At 37.4% G+C, this 21,102-nt stretch overlaps 2 protein-coding genes across 2 annotated transcripts in view; one reads left to right on the plus strand and one right to left on the minus strand.

Moving 5' to 3' along the window:
- Window positions 1-21,102, minus strand: part of LOC123877398 — a 757,955-nt gene that overhangs the window by 642,189 nt on the left and 94,664 nt on the right. The window lies entirely within an intron of this gene.
- On the plus strand, window positions 3,504-4,809 carry LOC123877311. The gene has a single exon (XM_045923931.1). It carries the CDS (start codon window positions 4,051-4,053, stop codon window positions 4,807-4,809), a length of 759 nt encoding a protein of 252 aa, XP_045779887.1. The 5' UTR covers window positions 3,504-4,050.

The raw sequence follows: 21,102 nt of genomic DNA on the forward strand, positions 1-21,102 counted from the left end.
TATATTTATACCTGCAACTACATAAACTAGATACATAATGGCGATGAAGTGCTCATACGAGTAGCCTATTCACTAGGCTATGAGCACACTCGAAGGCCGATGAAAACATCGACCTTCGAGAGTGCAGAGAGAGAGAGGAGTGGTTAAAAAACTACTAGGCCCTAGTGGTTAAAACATCGGCTTTCGAGAGGTCAGGGTTCAATCCTGGATACACACGCTTATAACGATGAAGGGAAACATGGAGAAACTTGCCTGAGAGTTCTCCATAGTGTTATCAAAGGTGTGTGAAGTCTGCCAATTCACATTTGGCCAGTGTAAGTTGTAGGTACTACACAAATAGGTTGACATGGCAATCGGGGTATGAGGCGGGGGACGCCCCGCACACCCGCGCTATTCCGCACCGGGTTAGCACGGGGGCTGTGCGGGTGTGCGGGGCGTCCCCACCCCGATCGCCACGTTAACCTGTCGCGAAATATTTACCTACTGGTTATACATAAATCATCATCATCATTATAGTCTTTTATCATCCAGTTTCCAACTTGCTACCAACTTGTTACCTTTGCTTGATATAGTATAAGTACCTAGAAGTAGGCGTTATTTTGCGGAAGTCCATGATATACAAGGAACCAAAAGCTTAATAATCCGCTAAACCAAACAAATCTGTGTGGTGCAACATGCAGCATGCAACATGCTTTGCTTGAGGTTATAACTTATACCTACTTGAATCCCTTGAGGCTACTTTCTATTCCGAAAATCAAAGAGTTCGCACGGTATTTTAAAAACCTAAATCCACGCGGACGAACTCGCGGGCATCAGCTATTTATTTATAAGTTCCCAAACTCTGTCGGGAATCGAGCCTGCACATCAAGATCACATTGCTTATTACTGCGTCAGAGCGGCCGTGGCCTAAATTCGGTCTCGGGGAACATTATCCTACTAATCTGGCCGTCTTGTAGCCACTAGCTGCAGTGTTATCAGATTATGTTCTGGATAACGGTAACACGGACTAGGCGTTACCGAATACCATACCTTGTGAGATAAACAGACATTCTGTACCTTTGGTTTTGTCTTCGTCTTTGCTTTAGAAGTAAAACCTCTGTGTTAATTGACTGTTAAAAACTTTTTAGTCTTGAACTATTAAGGCCGATTCACACCAATTGCGTACACGTGACACGTGCGTTGTGACGCGCGTAAACCCCTAACACACCGGGTTACGCATACGTCTACGCTTTACGCAAGCGGTGTGCCATGTTTCATACAGTTCCATACATTACAACGCAATGGTACGCGCTACGTCTACGCTTACGCAGCCTGTGTGAACGAGCTATTAGACGAGCTTTTTCTTGACTTGGAATAGCTAAATGCCGTAAAAGTATGAAAACCAATTACTGGACCTATTTTTTCCTACGTGGTCTAAATTCGGCCGGGGAACATTATCCTAATCTGGCCATCTTGTAGGAACTAAGCTGCAGTGTTATCAGATATGTTCTGGATAGCGGTAACACGGACTAGGCGTTACCGAATACCATACCTTGTGAGATAAACAGACATTCTGTACCTTTAGTTTCGTCTTTGTTAAATTTAAGCTTTAGAATTAAAACCTCTGTTTATCTTACAATTTTTTTAGTTTTATTACTAAGGTATTTGTTTTAAGGCTTCCCGAAGAATGCCAGCGGAAGAATGCCTATTACTAAGCCTCCGCTGTCCGTCCGTCCGTCTGTCTGTCAGCGGACTGTATCTCGTGAACCGTAACAGATAGAAAGTTGAAATTTTCACAGAATGTGTATCAGCGCACAGCTCAAACTATTGGATGGTTGAGACTGTGGCACGCAAAGAGCTATTATGACGTGAATTTTTGAAAATTCTGATTTTTTTTGTATAGTCCACGCAGCTGAAGTCGCGGGCATATGCTTATGTAGATAGATATAAGATTACTCCGTACACTTTGATTTAGGACAACATGATTCGGCCGGACCAGTTTGCAACAATGACTCAGCGCGCGAAATATTTAAAACAAAACAATGGCCGCACAGAGCTGAGGGAAAAGAGAAATATTTACTTGAAATCTATTTGTTTTATTTGTATACGTTTTGACAACCTCACTGGCACAGTGGTGAACATTGTAGATGGTACCGGGTTCGATTCCATACAGGGGCAATTTCATCATCGAAACCATCGCCATCCCACTACTGAGTACGGGTCTCCCTTAAAGCTGAGATCTATAGGGCGTACTTTTGGCTTAATCTCAGAATTTTGTGTCTGACATACTGAGTACTGACATAAAGTCTCGTTCATTCTGAGCAGAGTCAAAGTAGGCTACACAGATTTTAATAAAGATAGATAGATAGATAGATACATAGAAACTCTTTATTGCACACAAAAACACATGTAAAGGATAACAACACAGTAAGAAGAAAACAGAAAAAAACAATTGTGTGCAAAGGCGGCCTTATTACTTGGAGCAATCTCTACCAGGCAACCTTTGCTTAAAGGAGAAGTTCTAGGAAGGAAAAAGGTTTCAGAATCAAAATGGGAAGGTCCAAAGACTATATAGACCATAGACTACAGATAAAGTTCACCACGCTGGTTATAATCCAACACTTTTGGCAAGAGCGGATTGGCAAATTTGCACTTCTTTGACAACATCATGAAAATGTTTCCTTAAGATGGCATTGCGCAAAAAAGTTAGAGGTATCGAATCCCGAACCTTCCGCATAGAAGACCAAAGTCTAAATCCCTAGGCTATCACCACTTTGCCTCAAATATTTACATTATTAAAAAAAAAAAACATAGCGCACAAGAATTTTGTGGAGGCGAAATTTTGATTTTCGTTCCTGATAACTTTCGACGTAGGCGTTACATCGTAGGAAAGTACCTATATACTTATCTCCTACATTTTTACTGAATTATAGACTTTATTTGTATTGCAATAAGAGTGTTAAGTATATACGAGTAGGTAGGTAGGTTACATCTTTACCATGCGATTCGCGAGGAAAGTTGACAGATAATAAAAAACACGTCAAATTCCGGGTAAGTGTAATAAAATTGTAATAAACCAGTTTATGAGTTTTATGTGACAGTCAAGAGAGGATTACCTACAGATAACTTAGAGAGAAATTCACTTTAACTTATCCTATGTAGAGTGGTGTACAGTTACAATGTTTAATGTACTATTATTTTATACTTTGCTTGTGTAAAGTCAATGTATGTACATGTCTTTCTTATCGTAATACAGCTACATTAGCCATACCTACCATACTAAGTAGCTTACTTAGTAAGTTTAGCCATACTAAGTAGCATACTTAGTAAGCTTAGCCATACTAAGTAGCTAGTTCATTAGCCATACCTACCCACGTAAACCCTTTTTTTTCTTTTTCGTGAGGAAAATCCGTCATGGATACCATCAGCAACGGGGAAACACAGTGGTTATGTCAGGACTCCTACCGATTAAAAACCTCATGAAGTTCCATCCCACCGCTGACGACGGAGCACAAGGGTGTACAGTGTAATGTCAATAGTTTATAAGCACATTCATGTATACTAATGTGGCATGAATAAAAGTCAGTCCTATTACAACCATCGACTCGTTCACTCATTTTTCTACACCTCCTGTACCCAACCTTAGATGGCGACCCCGCCAAACGGACTCAAATAAATAAATACTTATAAAATATAAAAACACCTGTATAATGTGCAACTCAAAGGTGGAGAAAGAAGACATTTTTATCAATCAGAATGGTCAAAACAATGCCAATATAGAACAATTACATTGGCATATTTCCTCAATCAATATAATTGTGATTATTATATGCACAATTTTGTTACTGGGAGTACTTTACATATTCTTCAAATTTTACAAAAAATGCCACGAAAATTGGATGAGAAGCCAAATAACCCAGCACGTGCTTCGACGGTCGCGCCGATCTTCAGGACGAGGACCAGCACTGGAGCGTTCGTGTGAGAACTGCCGTGCTAAACCTTGTGGATCGTGATATTTTATTATTCAAGAAAAAACTATTACAATTAGTGCAAAGTGCAAGATGGACAGTGATGTATGACGATTTATTGAACTTATATAACGAACTTTCCAAGATAAAGGTATATTTAGTGAAAATCGGCCCAAGTCGGAGAAAAGGTGAAATTATATCTAAAAAGTTAAGTGAAGCGGACAATTTAGTAAGTAATTTTAATTCGATTTTAGAAGAATTAGCTTCAATACCAGTATCTTTTAAGGGTGATGAATGCTTACGATTTGACAAGTTAAGTAATGATTTTTTCAATTTATATGATACTATTTTAAAATTGTGTAATACCGAGTCTTGTGAAAATTATAACAAAATGTCAAAATTCGAATTAAAAGTAGCATTACAATTACTGCCAGTCATCGATGACTCTGAAATATCTGTGAAGCAATTAATCGATAATATTATTTACTATGATTCTTTGCTTACAAGTCCCGACTGTAAAAATAATCTCATTCAATTCATCTTAAAAAGTAGACTATCACAAAATGCTAAATTGCAATTACAGCCAAATTACACAGCCATCAATGACTTGGTTAGCGATATGCGGCGTGTGTTACTGCCACAAAAATCGCCTATAGCTATCCAAAATAAAATACAACAGTTAAGGCAAAATAATAGATCTGTACAAGATTATGGGAAAGAAATGTCAGAACTTTTTGTTGACCTTACAATATCGCAGTCAAAAGGTGATTCAAATGCTTATGCGGTACTTAAGCCCTTAAATGTACGCGATAGGTGCAATTTTATCAAACTCGGATGGACGTCCAGTAGCTTACGCAAGTAGAAGTCTCAACAAAGCTGAGCAGAATTATCCGACTATTGAAAAGGAGCTTTTAGCTGTGGTCTGGGCAATAAAATACTTTAGACCTTACTTGTACGGTCGGACTTTTAAAATTCTTACCGACCACAAACCTTTAATTTATTTGTTTAGTATGAAGGACCCTTCGAGTAGGTTGCTTAAATTTAGATTGACCTTGGAAGAGTATGACTATCTGATAGAGTATGTGAAAGGTAAAGATAATGTGGCTGCAGACGCATTATCTCGAGTGATTATGAGTTCTAAAGATTTGAAAGAGATGTGTGATAGTGTAAATGTGATGACGCGTGCACAGAGGAAACGGTTAGATACAAGTGCTTCTTCGGATAATATGATCTCTACCGACGACAGGTCTGATCAGCCAATAGTCGTAGACAGTCATATTAAACCAAAGAACGCAGTTGAGTTAAGATTTATAGACGCGAAAATTTTAAATAAATTGCGACAAGAAAATAAAATTAATTGCGAAAATAATATTTTTTCATATGACAGAGGTCAAATGACGATATTTATAAACCCTGCTTCTCAATCGCAATTGACGCGAGCCGCATTTGTGAGAGAGCTAGGTGAGTTTTGTGAACGAATAAATGTAGAAGAAATATATTTTATTAAAAGTAATAACAATAATATATTTGTTAAGAAGTTAGTAGAGGAGATAAAGAATACAATTGAATGGAAAGGACCTCGTTTATGTATTTTAGAGGACGTAAATAGAATAGATAACATGGATGATAGAAAAGTTATATTAAACGACTTTCATCTTCTGCCCACAAGTGGCCACGCGGGCATTAGACGAATGTTAAATAACATAAAGAAATATTATTTCTGGCCAGGACTGGAAAAAGACATAATTAATTTTGTAAAAAAATGTCCTAAATGCCAAAAACAAAAATATACCACCACGGTGAAAGAACCCATGGTAATTACTTCAACAGCTCATTCAGCTTTTGAAAAAATATTTTTAGATATAGTTGGACCCTTAGATAGAGATATTAATAATTACACATACATTTTAACGCTACAATGCGAACTAACAAAATATGTATGCGCATTCCCATTGATTACAAAAACAGCCACAGAAGTAGCGCGTGTTTTTGTAAATAACTTTATCCTTGTTCATGGAATACCAACGATTGTGGGAACAGATCGAGGATCTGAATTTTTATCGGAAACATTTCAAGAGGTTTGTAAGTTACTCAATATTTCTAAACTAAATTCAACAGCATACCACCATGAAAGTATAGGTGCCTTAGAAAACTCACATAAGAGTTTAGGAAGTTTTCTAAGAATTCAGACCGAAGGTAGACCAGATTTATGGAGTACATGGCTTCCTTTTTGGTGTTTTGCGTATAACACAACTGTACATTCGTCAACAAAGTTTACACCTTTTGAACTAGTATATGGTAAAAAGTGTAACCTACCAAGCAATCTTTCAACGAAAATAGAACCTCTTTACAATCACGATAACTATCCTCAAGAATTGAGATATCGCTTACAAGTTTCACAAACAGAGGCGCGTAACAATTTAATAAATAGTAAATATAGACAAAAATTTAGATACGACAAATATGTTAATCCTATAAAATATAAGCCTAACGATTTAATCTACTATATAAAAATAAGTCGGGTTTTCCTTCCTGACGCTATAACTCCATAACGCACGAACCGATTTCCACGGTTTTGCATTCGTTGGAAAGGTCTCGGGCTCCGTGTGGTTTATAGCAAAGAAACTACTATATAAAAATAATCTTCTACTATATAAAAATAAGTCGGGTTTTCCTTCCTGACGCTATAACTCCATAACGCACGAACCGATTTCCACGGTTTTGCATTCGTTGGAAAGGTCTCGGGCTCCGTGTGGTTTATAGCAAAGAAACTACTATATAAAAATAATCTTCTACTATATAAAAATAAGTCGGGTTTTCCTTCCTGACGCTATAACTCCATAACGCACGAACCGATTTCCACGGTTTTGCATTCGTTGGAAAGGTCTCGGGCTCCGTGTGGTTTATAGCAAAGAAACTACTATATAAAAATAAGTCGGGTTTTCCTTCCTGACGCTATAACTCCATAACGCACGAACCGATTTCCACGGTTTTGCATTCGTTGGAAAGGTCTCGGGCTCCGTGTGGTTTATAGCAAAGAAAATTCAGGAAAAATTTCAACAGAAAAGCGTGAAAATCTTTTTTCATAGCATGTACTACAAACCAAGTGGCGAAACGGAGTTCGCCGGGTTTGCTAGTTTTAATTAAAAATGAAACAGGCAATAAACTATCAGATTTATATTTAGGACCATATAAAGTAATTGAAGACTTGTCACCGAATGTAAAAATAGAATATACTAATGGAAAAATAGATGTTATTCATAAAAATAGAACTAAACTATACTTAACTGATTAACTGTATGTATTTGTAAGAAAATATAACAATATTGTAATTAGATGTAAGAAATATATTGTTTCCCTACGATTTAAAAAAACAAAAATGTTTTTGTATTTTATATTTAGCTATTAAGAAAAAAAAATTATGTAATAGAACATTAATAATTTTTTTACCACCCCATGGGAGGTGTACAGTGTAATGTCAATAGTTTATAAGCACATTCATGTATACTAATGTGGCATGAATAAAAGTCAGTCCTATTACAACCATCGACTCGTTCACTCATTTTTCTACACCTCCTGTACCCAACCTTAGAAGGGACCGACAACGCCTCGTTACTCCGCCAGCGGATGTCCGCCGCAGTAGACCCACCACTGGGACACTACGTGCCCCCAAACACCAGTAGAGGCATGCCGGAACCACAGCACGCCAACCAGCCCGAGGACCACACTGTGAGCGACGGACCGCCGAAAAGAAAGAAAATGTTAGTCGCTTAGTAATAATATAATACAAGTGTAAATTAAAAATTTATAACACCCCCGACAAGTGAAGGTAGAAACTAGAAGTAACTAGAAAAGAGCTGATAACTTTCAAACGGCTGAACCAATTTTCTTGCATTATAGCTAAGAACACTCTCGATCAAGCCACCTATCAAACAAAAAAAAACTAAATTAAAATCGGTTCATTAGTTTAGGAGCTACGATGCCACAGACACACACATACATTCCACAGATACACACGTCAAACTTATAACAACCCTCTTTTTGGGTCGGGGGTTAAAAATGCATAGTATACCTATAGTTTAAAAAACTATGTACCTACTCTACAAAATTAAATTAATATAGAAATCATAAAACACCTACAAATCAAACAACAATACCTCCAAAATTACAGTCTGAAGTAATAAATTCTATTTCAATCAAAGCTCTACAAGCTATCGTATAACGAATTCCAAGGCCACCATAAAAACCCGAAGTCCAAGCAACAATGGAGATTAGAAATATAAAAACCGGCCAAGTGCGAGTCAAACCCGCACAGAAGTGTTCCGTACAAGAAATAAAGCTTTTTAATTGTATTGTAATGTAACCACAAATCCACGGTTTTCGGATTTCCCCTTTACTTGTGCTATAAGACTTTGGTGCCTGTCAAATTTCATGATTCTAGGTCAACGGAAAGTACTTTATAGGTTTTGATTTCGTTTACGGGTTTAACTGACAGATAGACAGACAACAAACAAAGAAATCCGATAAGGCTTCCTTTTCCTCTGGAGAGATGTAACTCTAAAAACCGGCCAAGTGCGAGTTAGACGTGAGAGTTTACCGAGGATTCCGTACTACAGTCGTATTCTTTCGACATTTTACAAGATAAATCAAGAACTATAATGCATAAAAATATATAAAAATCTGTAATAGTTAGAATGTACAGTTATAAGCCCTTTCATATGATACCCCAATAAATAGAATGTTCAGTTAAAACCCTTTCATATGATACCCCACTTGGTATAGTAATCTTACTCTGAAAGTTCAAAATAGTTTCTTCTTGACAGACAGACAGACAGACAATCAACGAAGTGTTTCTATAAGGGTTCCTTTTTTCTTTTTGAGGTACGGAACCCTAAAAAACTGTAAAAATCTAATCAAAGCTGGCGTAGACGCCTCCGACATCTAGAGCGCGTTAAGACACGCCTACATAAAATATCCGGTACGCTTTGTGTGTGGTCTATGGCATAAGAGGTAGCGATTTCTGCTCCTAAACATATTTCAGCATACTTAGGCAGTAATATTTCTTCATTTTCTTGCGTTCCATCATGTGATAGAGCTGGCGCATTAGTGTCGACCAATAGTTCAAAAAAATTAAGATAAAGAACGGGTCTCTTCTTAGAATGAGAAGGGTTTTGGCAGACGTCATCGGTCCAGCGGGCTAGAGGTCATCCTATACTGCGCTTACCGATACGCGATCCCCACTCCAGCCTACTGATTCCCTAACTCAGTGTCTACCACTGAACGATAGCCACCGAGCTGATTCGACATTTATATTTAAAGCATTGAAGGATTTTTTTATATATCATTCAATAAAGCAACAATGTAGAACCATTCTCATTTCTGATTTGATCCCGTAGAGTTACTCCAAGCATAGCTCGCTCCATCGCTCGCTGAGTTACTCTGAGCTTTCTTATTAAATAAATAAATCAATTCTACATGAAATAAATAAATCCTACATAAAAAAATCATTTCGCTGTCTTCTTCTACCGCTACATCTCAATACTTAATCACGTGGTAAGATCACTGTACCATAAAATATGGTCGAAAACTATAACCGACGGTAATTACAGACGAGACATGTGAACCCATTATATATAGATTAGGAATGGGTAGACTTATTAACTGTAAAAAGCGGTAAAGATGATGTTTCAGATAAACATGGTAAATGATATCAAAACGGTAGAGCGATTTTGAGGATCGACTTGAGCTGAATAGCCTTCATCATGATTAACCCATTGCCAGCCCACTACAGAGTACGGACCTCCTTTCAGAATGAGAAGGATTAAGAGGGGTCTCTCCGTCACTCGCTCCACACAAACGTAGTTCCAATTTCAGTTCAATATTAAGCAACCTAAGTCCATGAAATTTAGCAGACATATTCTATATCTATGTCTGTGGTTTTCCAGATTTCTGTAAAATATTCGGTTTCAAAGTTACGCGGTCTTAAAAATTCACATACAAATCTTTGAGCCCATGTAATTTTAAAACAACATATTTTTAGAAAAATCTAAAACACCACTGGCACAGATATTAGTTTCTAGAATATGTCTGCTAAATTTCATGGACTTTGGTTGCTTAATATTCAAATGAAATTGGAACTACGATTGTATGAAACGAGTGACGGAGAGAGCCCTGTTAAGGCCATAGTCTACCACGCTGGTCAATCCAAATTCGAATAGGATTTTTAAGAACTTGAATTAAAGTTAGAATAGAAGAGAAATTCGAAGAGTTGAAAATTTTAACTTATACTTATTACCTAGTAGTATGATAAAATAAAATTTTCACCTATATATATCAGAGAATTAAATACTAAGTAGTAGATAAATCTAAATGGACCATACTACGAGTAGGTAGCTTTAAAGTGAGAAACTAATTTTAAATAGGTCACATTAAGAGACTCTAGATTTTAATTTTCAACAGCGTTGAAAGTGCATGTACTGAGTGTGCTTAATCTATCTGATCTATCTGCATCTCAATGATAAGGTCAAATAGCATACCCAGATATTAAGGTCACCAGATAAAATACTACTAGGTACTTACTACTAGGTACTTACTACTAATTTTCTTGTTATTTTTTTTTAGAGAATTAGGTTTTCTCACACGATTTTGTCAATGTGAATTTTAGTTTATTACAATAATAATAATAATATAACTTGGATGTTTGTTAAATAAAAGAATAATTTTAATTTTTAAAATGTATAGAGAAAAGCAATTTTCGAAAATTATTTTAGTAGGTGTATCTTGCAAATCTTAAAGATAAGTTATAGCATATTAATTAGTTTGGGACACTATATTTAAAAAAAACGGGCCAAGTGCGAATCAGATTCGCGCACCGAGGGTTCCGTACTTGGGTAGTTTTTTCCGCCATTTTGAACGATAAATCAAAAACTTTTATGCAATAAATGATTAAATACTGTTTTAGAATATACAGGTAAAACCCTTTTTTATATGATACCTCACTTGATATAGTTATTTTACATTGAAAATTGAAACATATTTTAATTTTTTTTAAATGATGTAACCACAAATTCTCGGTTTTCGGATTTATTCCTTTACTTGTGCTGTAAGACCTCTACCTGCCAAATTTCATGATTCTAGGTCAACGGGAAGTACCCTATAAATTTTCTTGACAGACACGACGGACGGACAGACAGACAGACAACAAAGTGATCCTATAAGGGTTCCGTTTTTCCTTTTGAGGTACAGTACCCTAAACACAACAATAAACTTAGTTTTAAACCTCATGAACCATTTAACATAGATTGGATGTTCTTAAAGGATAATTTTAAAATTATAATAGGCATAATTTTTGACTAATAGAGAAGAGGAGAAAAGTGGCATAAAATCTGAAAGACGAAGACTCTTAGTTAGATAGCAAAGGAAAGTAGTAAGTTATGAGATATTTGAAAAATAACGATCAATATAAACGATAAATATCGTGAATCTTATAGATTGGCGTTCTCAAATGTTCGTAATATAGTACAAAAACTCGGTAAAATAGTCTTGCAAAGGAACTGGAAGTCACTTAAGTAGATTTATAATGGCGACTAGATATTATGTTTCTCTGCCAAATGCCAAATTGGTATTTCTTTATGTTGCTAATATTGTTGGGAAAAAGGGTACGTCGGTACAGATAACAATAAAATTGGGTTTGCACCCGTTCATAGTCGCTTGTTCTGACGGGTGCAAACGTAGCTTTGTTGCTGACTGTACCTATTGACATTATTTTATGCTTCGACCACATTTAACGTCAATGCCTAACAACGCCATAATTATCGTGATAATCAACGCGTTAAACTGAGTTTCCACACTTGAATGGTTAACGTCTAATGGCAATTGAATTAGGGCTAAAATCGTCAACGCCAAACGGCGTGATTGCCGTTGTACGTTGATCGTAGCTACATCAACGTTTAACGGGAAACGTCGTTGAACATCGCGTTGTTTGCCGTTAATGTGGCCGGGACATTAGGATTTCATTGGTAATACCATACCCTGCAAAGTCAAATCCTTAGTAGGAATAATAATAATTCTTAACATAATTAATGCAATTACCAAAGAATACTAAATATTAGATACCTACCACTAAATAAGAGATGCTCATCCCCCTACACGCCCGTAAGGGTATGCCTAGTAGTTTTATGTTAAAGGTCGTAGCTCATTTACACGACACTGTTACCACATATCAACACACGCACGGCTCCGCCTCAAATCGAAGTGACCGCTGAAGTCCACGCGCCGACAGCTAGCAGAAAGCTCGCTGTCCACGCGATGACAGCTAGCAGTACGGCGTCTCCCTACTGCTCACGTTATAAGTTACAACTTACTGTGCGTCCACACACTGCTCAACTCGAGCATTAATCACGACGCGCCGCACTAAGTCGCTTGCCTTTGCAACGCGATGAACGTCAAAACTGTGGCAGCTTGAGTGCTATTGCATACTTACCGACAAAATAGGGAGCGATGGGCATGAACGAGGAACGTGCGAGTAACGCGGCCACACTACGTCTCTGCCTCCGTTCCTCGCTTCTTCCCATGTCACACGGGCAGTGTGTGGACGGGGGGTTACGACATACTCGAATGGACCGCAGGATATAGACGCGTGGGCCGCTCGCTTGAAGCGCGTGGTAAGCGAGACGTCAACCATCAAGTGGCTAGATTGCCGCAAGCTCGCTTACTCCGCGTTGTTTGCAATTGTATGTTAAAATGTATGTGTACAGAGTACGACTTTAAGCGGCGTGTGTGTCGTGTAAGTGAGCTAGGATCTTAAGCGTTGTCCCTGTCCCGCCCGATTTACGTAAAACTCTGTCGTTATCAATAGTAGATGATTAAATCCTAATATTGCTGTTTCCCTGACACAGCATTTCGATTATATTTACCTGCAACAAAGATAAAAAGTCAATTAAAACTTGATTAAAACCGATAAAATGACTGATGTTAGGTAAACGGTTAACACTGTAAGTATTACAAGTGTAAATTAAAAATTTATAACACCCCCGACAAGTGAAGGTTACAGTAACTAGAAAAGAGCTACGATGCCACAGACAGATACACAGATACACACGTCAAACTTATAACACCCCTCTTTTTGGGTGGGGGGTTAAAAAGGTAGTGAGAAGCGGCTGGATGAGACAGACCAAATACGATTAAATTAAAAAAAAACTAAATTAAAATCGGTCCATTCGTTTAGGCGCTACGAGGCCACAGACAGATACACAGATACACACGTCAAACTTATAACACCCCTCTTTTTGGGTCGGGGGTTAATAAAATGGATAGTATAGATAAATATAACAGCTGTGATAGCCTAGTGGTTAAGTCGTCCGCCTCCTTATTGGAGGTCGGGGGTTCGATCCCGGGCACGCACCTCAACTTTTCGGAATCATGTGCAGTTTATGGCGAGGAAACCTGCATACCTGAGAGTTCTCCATTATGTTCTCAAAGGCGTGTGAAGTCTACCAATCCGCACTTGGCCAGCGTGGTAAATAAACTAAGGCTATTACCCTTCTCATTCTATAGAGGAAACCCGTGCTCTGTAGTGAGCCGGCCATGGGTTGATCATGTTGATGATGATGAGTATTTATTTATTTATTTCATTGCTGTCATGTACTAATAACTATATAACTTAAAGCTAAATAAGTATAGTTACATGACGCCCTGTCAGGGCATCGCAATTTTCAATATATTAATTACATTTATTATACACAATCATTAAATTATTATCTACGACAAAATTATAATTATTATAAATTAAGATTAATTGATTAAGATAATTAATTAAGATGTTACATTATTATTAAATTATTAAATTATTAAGTGGAATTGATGTCATATACGTAAAAGTAGGTGCGGTTAGTTACGAAAAAGTTCATTTATGTCATAAAAACAATTTACTGTGAGCCATTGATAGTATAGATGGATAGGGATTAATGTAGGTACATTATTTGTTAGACGTATTAGCATAAACAAGACGAGTACCAAGTTAACATATTCCTACAATCAGCTTACATTGATGTTTATTACTTCAATCCTCTGTAAAACCACTCAACTTCTGTGAATATTCATATTAATAGTATATTCTGAGATACTTAGGTCATATAACATCTCTATTGTTTTACATGTGATTTTATTAGATAGAGATATAGAATAGAATTAGAATAGAAAGATTTTTTATTCAAATAAACTTTTACACAAATTCAAAGTTGCTCAGCGAGCTATGGAGAGGGCTATGTTAGGAGTTTCCCTGAGGGATAATATCCGAAATGAGGAGATCCGCAGGAGAACCAAGGTCACTGACGTAGCCCAAATATATATCCCATAGCAAGCTGAAGTGGCGGTGGGCAGGCCATGCCTGTCGTAGAGGCGTTGGCCGTTGGAGCCGGAAAGTCCTTGAGTGGAGACCGCGTTTAAGCAAGCCTTGTGTGGGACGCCCTCCAGCACGATGGAACGACGATATAAAGTGTCTGGCGGGAAGTGGATGAGGAAGGCTGAGGACCGGGTGTGGTGGCGCTCTTTAGGGAAGGCCTATGTCCAACAGTGGACGTCCACAGGCTGATGATGATGATGAACTTTTACAAATAATTTGCAACTGTGGAAAAGTAAATAATGTGAGTGAGTAAACGATGTCTAGGTTATCTATTTTTTATGGGTAAAGGAGTGCGCCCAGAATACGGTATTTGCCTATGTCAACAATAATAAATTATTTCTCAGTGAATTTAACAGGGCTCTCTCTGTCACTTACTCCATACAATCGTAGTTATATATTTCATTTGAATATTAAGCAACCAAAGTCCATGAAATGCAGACATATTCTAGAAACCAATACTTAATAATAATACTTAATATTCAAATGAAATTGGAACTACGTTTGTATGGAGCGAGTGACGGAGAGACCCCTCTTAAAATCTAGAGGGTCTTCCAAAATACGTAAAATCCACGCCCTTTGAGAGTTTTAAGTGTAATAACTAATAACCATTTTGAATTATCTCCAATTCTTTTTAATTTGCTCCAGCAATGTGCGGGGCTACAATTGCTTGTATGGCATATTGTAAATTGTAAAAACACTTGAAAAGAGCAACCGCCGAGTTTATTGCTGGTTCTTCACGGTAGGAACGGCATTCCGAACCAGTGGTATATTATTTTGACGATTTAAAAGCACTTGTAAAAAGTTTATTTTAATAAAAATCTATTCTATTCTATTCTATCGATATAACTAAAAAAGCACATCAAATCATTGTGACGTCACATGCCAGTATTTCATAGAAGCTTATTACAAAGCTTGTGGTTTACCGTTTGATAAAAAGATGCTGATTTGACTAGTTGTCAAACACCGAATTGGCTTTCGTCTGCGCTTACCCTAACAGTAAAGACTAACAAAACAATACAATAGTTCCAATTATAATACCGAACTGGTCACAGACTATTAGCCCTAATGGATATTCTGTTTACGGCTGTCGATTTGACACACAGACAGTAACGTTCTATTTCGGAATATCAACTAATGCCAATAAACAAAGCGCTACCAGAATAGCTTGAATTGGCAATTGTGGTTCGACAATCGGAATCGAAAGAAAATTGGACGACGAAATCTGACGAATATTTTTCGGCGTAACTTAACCTGAAGTCTTAAAATGTCATGATAAGTAAAAGTGCTATGCTTACAATAAACTATACCTGGAACATATAAAGTACATTTTGAAAACTATAATAATAATCGGAGCAATATGTCGATACAGACCCAAACATTTTTTTTGAATTTTTGTTTGTCTATCTGTATGTCTGTCTGTCTGGGCACGCTTCACGTTGACAAACACTCCGGGTTAACATTTATGATAGTTTTAATCCCGAAAAACAAGGCATAAGGTTTCTTTCGGATTTTACTCTATAACTCTGTCGGACCGATTTTTACAATTTTTTTTTGTTTAGTACAAAAACTTACTCGATTTAAAACATTGACATTTTCAACATATTTCCTAAATTTGAGAAGATTCTAATTTAAAAAATCTAAAAACTATCATATTTATTCTATGCCTTAGGCATCAACGTCACAGTCAATAGCAAACCTATAAATATAATAAATAAAAATAAAGTATAATGACATTATCATAAAAGAAATAAAAGCCTCAGTGAATATTAAATTACGCCTACCCGTACAAATAAAATATTCTGTACAATATTACAAATAGAATAAGAGAAATTGACGTCAGATCCAATCCTATTTCTGTTAGCTGACGATTATTAAAGGAGATTTGGATGAGAGGCCAACTGTGTGCGATTGTGATCATTTAATCGGGATCGCTTTGAATGCTTTAATGATTTATAAAGTGAAAACTTCTTTAGTGACTTGTGATTTTCGAAATTCTTTTAGAAATTATAAATTCAAAATTGCCCCTACCGAGAATCGATCCTCGAATACTTACATATGTATTAGTCCGCAGTGATCACAGCTGTGCCAGGGAGGGAAAGAGGTAGAGACTAGAGAGGGAGGGATTTTTGTCGGGAAATAAAGACAAAAACCTCACCTATGCTGCAGAAACGTGGACCCTGACAAACGTCCTTGTCCACAAATTCAGTTTCTTAGCGAGCTATGGAGAGGGCTATGTTAGGAGTTTCCCTGAGGGACAAGATCCGAGTAGAGGAGATCCGCAAGAGAACCAAGGTCATCCACATTGCCCAAACTATTAGCAAGCTGAAGTGGCAGTGGGCTGGCTGTGCTTTTCGTAGAGCCTATGGCCGTAGGAGCTGGAAAGTCCTTGAGTGGAGACCGCGTATAAGCAAGCGTATTTAGTGTGGGACGCTCTCCAGCACGATGGACCGACGACATAAAGCGGCTGGCGGGAAGTGGCTGGATGAGGAAGGCTGAGGACCGGGTGTGGTGGCGCTCTTTAGAGAAGGTCTATGTCAAACAGTGGACGTCCACAGGCTGATGATGATGGTGAAAGACAAAAACGTGGACAACTGCTAGGTACAATAGATGCTTTACATTGTCCTGAAATGTATAATTTATAATAGTTTTAAACTGTCCTCGAGTCGCATAATACCATCCAAGTCGTAGTTATGCATTTTTCACGGTAGCTGCCATCCAATGCCATTTGTAAAACCACACAAACTCTAATTATTCAGACACGTCATATTTCTCACAATTTGCCTTCATTTGGAGACGGACCGACAATATTTGCGCCTGTAATTTTGTCTCTGTGCTCTAAAAAATAAGGTGTATTTTCTTTTGGGAGGCGTAATTTTAATATGAACAATGGGCATAAAATAATTATACCTGGGTCTCATACACGGGCTTCAAAACGACCTACGAATTATCATGTTATTATTTATATTTTACTAGCTGATGCCCGCAACTTCGTCCGAGTGGATTTAGGCTTTTTGTAAAATCCCATGGGATTCCTAAATTTTTCCGGGATAAAAAGTTGACTGTGTCAATTTCCGAGACGCAAACTACCTCTGCACTATAAATTGGTAAAACGGATGGGCCTTTCAGAATTTCATGCGGACTCTTTGATTTTCCGGGATAAAAAGTAGCCTATGTCCAACCCCGGGATGTAAGCTAACTAACTCTATACCAACTTTCATCAAAAAGCTTCAACTTTTGGGCTGTGAAAATCTAATAGACAGACAGACAGACTTTATAAATGCCAACTAGGTATAGCGATTCATGTGGATCCGAAACATGGTCGCTCAGTAAATAGACCTCATAAGAAAGCTCAAAGAGCTATTGTTTGGAGTTTCTGTAGTCAAATCAGAAATAAGGATATCCGAAGGCGAAACAGAGTTACCGACATAGCTCAATGGGTTGCGAAGCTACCCGGCTAGTATGGGCAGTAGATAAAAATTATATCCCCGATTATATCCATGGATTTCTATGACATCAGTGGATATAATCGGGGGATATAATTTTTATCTACTGCCCATGCTAGCCGGGCTGAAGTGGCAATGGGTAGGGCACATAATTCGAAAAACCGGTAGAGATTAGTTGGACAGACGAAATCAAACGAATCGTAGTAAGCTGTTGGAGTCAGGTGGCGTGTGGAAGAAACCTTTGTCCAGCGGTGGACGTCTATCGGTTTATAATGATGATGGTGATGATAACAATTATTTAAACGTGTCCCGTGTGTAAGACCTCTAAACACCTGACAGTGACAGATTCGTCGTGTTATTCGATGTGAATCTAGTTTTTGTTTGGGGAGCAATTTTATTTATTTTCATACCTAATGGGGCTTCATTGTGGCGGGTCTAATTTACGACTGTTTTTGTCATTTTTTGTCGTGTTTTGGAAACTAAACTTTAATGTAAGGTTTGATATTATGTAGTTACTGTGCAGGAAATATTTTTAACCCCCGACCCAAAAAGAGGGGTGTTATAAGTTTGACGTGTGTATCTGTGTATCTGTCTGTGGCACCGTAGCGCCTAAACTAATGTACCGATTTTAATTTAGTTTTTTTTTTGTTTGAAAGGTGGCTTGATCGAGAGTGTTCTTAGCTATAATCCAAGAAAATCGGTTCAGCCGTTTGAAAGTTATCAGCTCTTTTCTAGTTACTGTAACCTTCACTTGTCGGGGGTGTTATAAATTTTTAATTTACACTTGTTAATTTCCTGTTAATGATTTTTAGACACGTTCACCATGTATTTTGAATAGGTATTCTGTTTTATGATGAATTTTTTTACATACAAATTGCCGTAGTAGTGTTTTGGAAATTGCACCTCAAGATCCAAACCACCACCAATATTCTTCTGAAAGACCTGGAGAAGTGACACAGGATATTTTTATCACGGAGAATAAAGTAGTTCCCAAGGGATTAAAAAAATCACGTGGACCAAGTCGTTCGCATTATCACATAAAATATAGGTAGGATAGGGCTAGATAGTAGATAGGTATAATATATACTGTCTATTTTAAAATCTGTATACAGTACTTACTTGAAATTATATAGTAAAGTACTCAATATTCGAAACAACCGATAAATAGCTTTTAACAGGGCTCTCTCCGTCACTCGTTTCATACAATCGTAGTTCCAATTTCATTTGAATATTAAGCAACCAAAGTCCATGAAATTTTGCAGACATATTCTAGAAACTAATATCTGTGTCTGTGGTGTTTTAGATTTTTCTAAAAATATGTAGTTTTAAAATTACAGGGGCTCAAAGATTTGTATGAAATTTTTTAAGACCGCGTAACTTTGAAACCGAATATTTTAACAGAAATCTGGAAAACCACAGACATAGATATTAGTTTCTAGAATATGTCTGCAAAATTTCATGGACTTTGGTGGCTTAATATTCAAATGAAATTGGAACTACGATTGTATGAAACGAGTGACGGAGAGAGCCCTGTTAAATAATATGCTGAAATGTAGTCAGTAATTTGGTAACCACCGAATGATGTTGAAGTAATACATGCACTTGTCTCAATTTAATTAAAATTTATCGGTCAAGCTTGAGTCGATTTTAAATGTATGGTTCTGAAGCAGTAGCGTGCACAGGCATTTAAAGCCAGGATAAGCAACAGTTAGGTAATAGGTAGGTACCTACTTAATGGTGTAAACAATAATGCGCATTGAGTTATCTCAAATATAGGGTAACTATTTCTTGGGTAAGCATTGCGTTTATGCCTCTATGAGTTGCACACCATTGTTCTGAAGACTACAAATGTACTACAGATAATGTACTTTTGAGACGTTTTGGAGAACTGTCAGGCATGTAAGTTTCCTCACGATGTTTTTCTTCACTGTTAAAGCAAGTGATGTGTACCTATAATACTACGGAGAATACCTAACTACTTAGTGATACCCGCGCCAGTCCGTTGAGGAACAAACAAAGGTTTTAGTGGGTGCAAGCCCCACATAACCCCTCCGTTTCCCCTGATGCCTGATGCGTTAGGCGTTTCCTGTGTGTAAAACTTAAAAAAAGTGATATTTAATTGCTTAACAAGTGTAAATTAAAAATTTATAACACCCCCGACAAGTAAAGGTTACAGTAACTAGAAAAGAGCTAATAACTTTCAAACGGCTGAACCGAGTTTCTTGGATTAGAGCTAAGAACACTCTCGATCAAGTCAACTTTCAAACAAAAAAAAACTAAATTAAAATCGGTTCATTAGTTTAGGAGCTACGATGCCACAGACAGATACACACGTCAAACTTATAACACCCCTCTTTTGGGTCAAAACACCGTTACATGTGGGATCGAACCTCGACCAGCAACAATGCTGAATAATCTGTTTCACAGTAAATGTAATAATCTTACGGAACACAAAAATCGATTTCCCCACACGCCGTTCCTTATTTACCAATGCAACCATTATTTGCACTCGCCAAAAATCCAATTGCACTGATTTAAATCCAATGATGGCCGACGCGATCATTGTGATAATTCACAATAAACGCGGCCGGTTGGAAATGAAAAGCCCGAGCGGAAATGAGTTTTAAGCGATTCAATGAAATTTGTATTGCTACGGTTTTCTTGTTGGGAAAAATAATGTGTACAAGTGTAAATTAAAAATTTATAACACCCCCGACGATCCAAAGTATTTGAGTTTTCCAAAACATCATTTTCAAATAAATAATTATGTATTTAGGCAACGTCCATCTTGACAGCTTGACATTTGTCTATTGACATAATATTATGAACCTAACGGTTATCTAACCTTCTTTTCTACAAGAAAACTAGAAAAGAGCTGATAACTCTTAAACGGCTGAACCAATTTTTTTAGATTAAAGCTAAGAACACTCTCGATCAAGCCACCTTTCAAACAAAAAAAACTAAATTAAAATCGGTTCATTCGTTTAGGCGCTACGATGCCACAGACAGATACACAGATACACAGATACACAGACACACAGATACACACGTCAAACTTATAACACCCCTCTTTTTGGGTCGGGGGTTAAAAATACTAACCAAGTGTGGACGTTTGGATGTCAAAACGAGACACCGTTATGCTGCTGTGTCTCGTTTTAACTGAAACTAGGAATCTACTAACTTAGGCATCCCGTGGGAACTCTTGGTTTTTCCGGGATTTATCCTATGTCCGTCCCCGGGTTATAAGCTGACTCTTTTGTCAGAATCGGTTAAACTGTTGGGCCGTGAAAAGGTAGCAGACAGACAGACA

The sequence above is a fragment of the Maniola jurtina genome, chromosome 23 (genome assembly GCF_905333055.1).
Source record: "Maniola jurtina chromosome 23, ilManJurt1.1, whole genome shotgun sequence".
In the NCBI taxonomy this organism is placed as follows: Eukaryota; Metazoa; Arthropoda; class Insecta; order Lepidoptera; family Nymphalidae; genus Maniola; species Maniola jurtina.